This window comes from Nicotiana tomentosiformis, chromosome 3, assembly GCF_000390325.3.
Source record: "Nicotiana tomentosiformis chromosome 3, ASM39032v3, whole genome shotgun sequence".
In the NCBI taxonomy this organism is placed as follows: Eukaryota; Viridiplantae; Streptophyta; class Magnoliopsida; order Solanales; family Solanaceae; genus Nicotiana; species Nicotiana tomentosiformis.
Genome location: NC_090814.1, coordinates 56,770,119 through 56,771,772, shown reverse-complemented (window position 1 = coordinate 56,771,772; position 1,654 = coordinate 56,770,119). Strand labels below are relative to the sequence as shown.

Sequence of the window (1,654 nt, the reverse complement as noted above, 5' to 3'; positions counted from 1 at the left end):
TGTTATACCGGTTCAGCCTGAGGCCAGGCCAGAGGCATCTGCGGAGAAGTAGAGGAGACTTGAGAGGTTCAAGAAGTATGATCCTCCTACTTTCAGCGGCAAAGCTACCGAGGATGCACATGGTTTTGTAGAGAAATTCCACCATATTCTCTGCACCATGGGTATTGTGGAGGTGAGAGGAGTTGTTTTTACTATATTTCAGCTGTCAGGAGCATCGTATTAGTGATGGAAGACATACGAGGAGGGTAGGCTACCTGATGCAGCCCCACTCACTTCAGCTTAGTTTTCAGAGATGTTCCTGAGAAATTTTGTTCCCTAGACCCTTCGTGATGTATGTCGCACAGAGTTTGAGCATATGCATCAGGGGACTATGTTAGTGTCAGAGTATGCTATCAGGTTCAGTGAGTTGTCTCAACATGCACCTGCCTTGGTTTCTACAGTTCGAGAGTGAGTCCGCAGATTCATTGAGAGGCTCAGTTATGGCCTTAGGTTCAGCATGGCTCGGGAGTTAGAGACGGATACTCCATTTCAGCAGGTGGTGGAGATCATGCAGAGGCTAGAGGGTATGTAGAGCCGAGATAAAGAGGACATGGAGGCTAAGAGGCCTCGAGATTCGTGAGGATATAGTGGTGACCGCGCTCCAGTTACATCCCGTCATGGCAGAGGCTATGTGAGTCGCCCAATTAATTCAACACTTCCAGCTACTATTGGTGCTCCGACTATTCCGAGGTCTCAGGTTGCCCATTTTGCCCAGCCACTGTCCAGTGCACCTCGTACGCGGGGTGCCTTCAGTGGTCAGGCCAGGGTCAGTTTCAGTAACCACACCCGTCGAGAGCTTGTTTTGAGTGTGGTGATACCAGACATATGGTGAGGGACTGCCCTAAACTTAGGAGAGGTGCACCTCCACAGACTACACAGACTCCACGGATTCCACAAGGTCCACAGGGTTTACAGGCCATGGTTGCTGCTCTAGTTTTCGCTCCACCTGCCCTACTAGCTAACGATGGGGGTCAGCTGAGTAGAGCTCGCCCTAGAGGGGGAGGCCAGGCAAGTTTCAATGCTTTTCCTGGTAGGACGGAGGTGGTTGCATCGGATGCTATCATCACATGTATGGTTCCGATTTGTCATAGGGATGCATCAGTCTTATTTGATCCGGGATCCACTTATTCATATGTATCATCTTACATTGCTCTGCATTTGGATATATCACGTGATTCTTTGAGTACTCTTGTATATGTGTTTACGTCTGTAGGAGATTCTATCGTTGTGGACCTTGTTTATCGGTCGTGTTTAGTTGTTATTGGTGGTTATGAGACCAAAGTTGATCTATTGCTGCTTAGTATGGTAGACTTTGACGTGATCTTGGGCATGGATTGGTTGTCACCCTATTACGATATTCTGGATTGGCACGCCAAGACTATGACATTGGAATAGAAATAAGACAATAAAGAAAATGACAAGAACTATTCAACCAACAAGCCTTTTTAATAAGGAGTGTACAACAAGAATCACAATCGAGGTGCCACACTTCATATTCACATTTCACAATTTCAATCATAATCTCTCCTTATATCACCACGTGAGCCTTGCATTTATTTTTAAAAACACTTTTTCAGAAATAGCGACACGCGTTTTAGCTTCCTTATATCACCGC

The 1,654-nt window shown here is 46.4% G+C and overlaps 1 protein-coding gene across 1 annotated transcript; it reads left to right on the top strand.

The window, feature by feature from the left end:
• Positions 1-864: 864 nt before the first annotated feature.
• LOC138907851 (uncharacterized) lies at positions 865-1,434 on the top strand. The gene has a single exon (XM_070198471.1). The coding sequence runs from the start codon at positions 865-867 to the stop codon at positions 1,432-1,434; it is 570 nt and encodes a 189-aa protein (XP_070054572.1).
• The last annotated feature ends 220 nt before the right edge of the window (positions 1,435-1,654 follow it).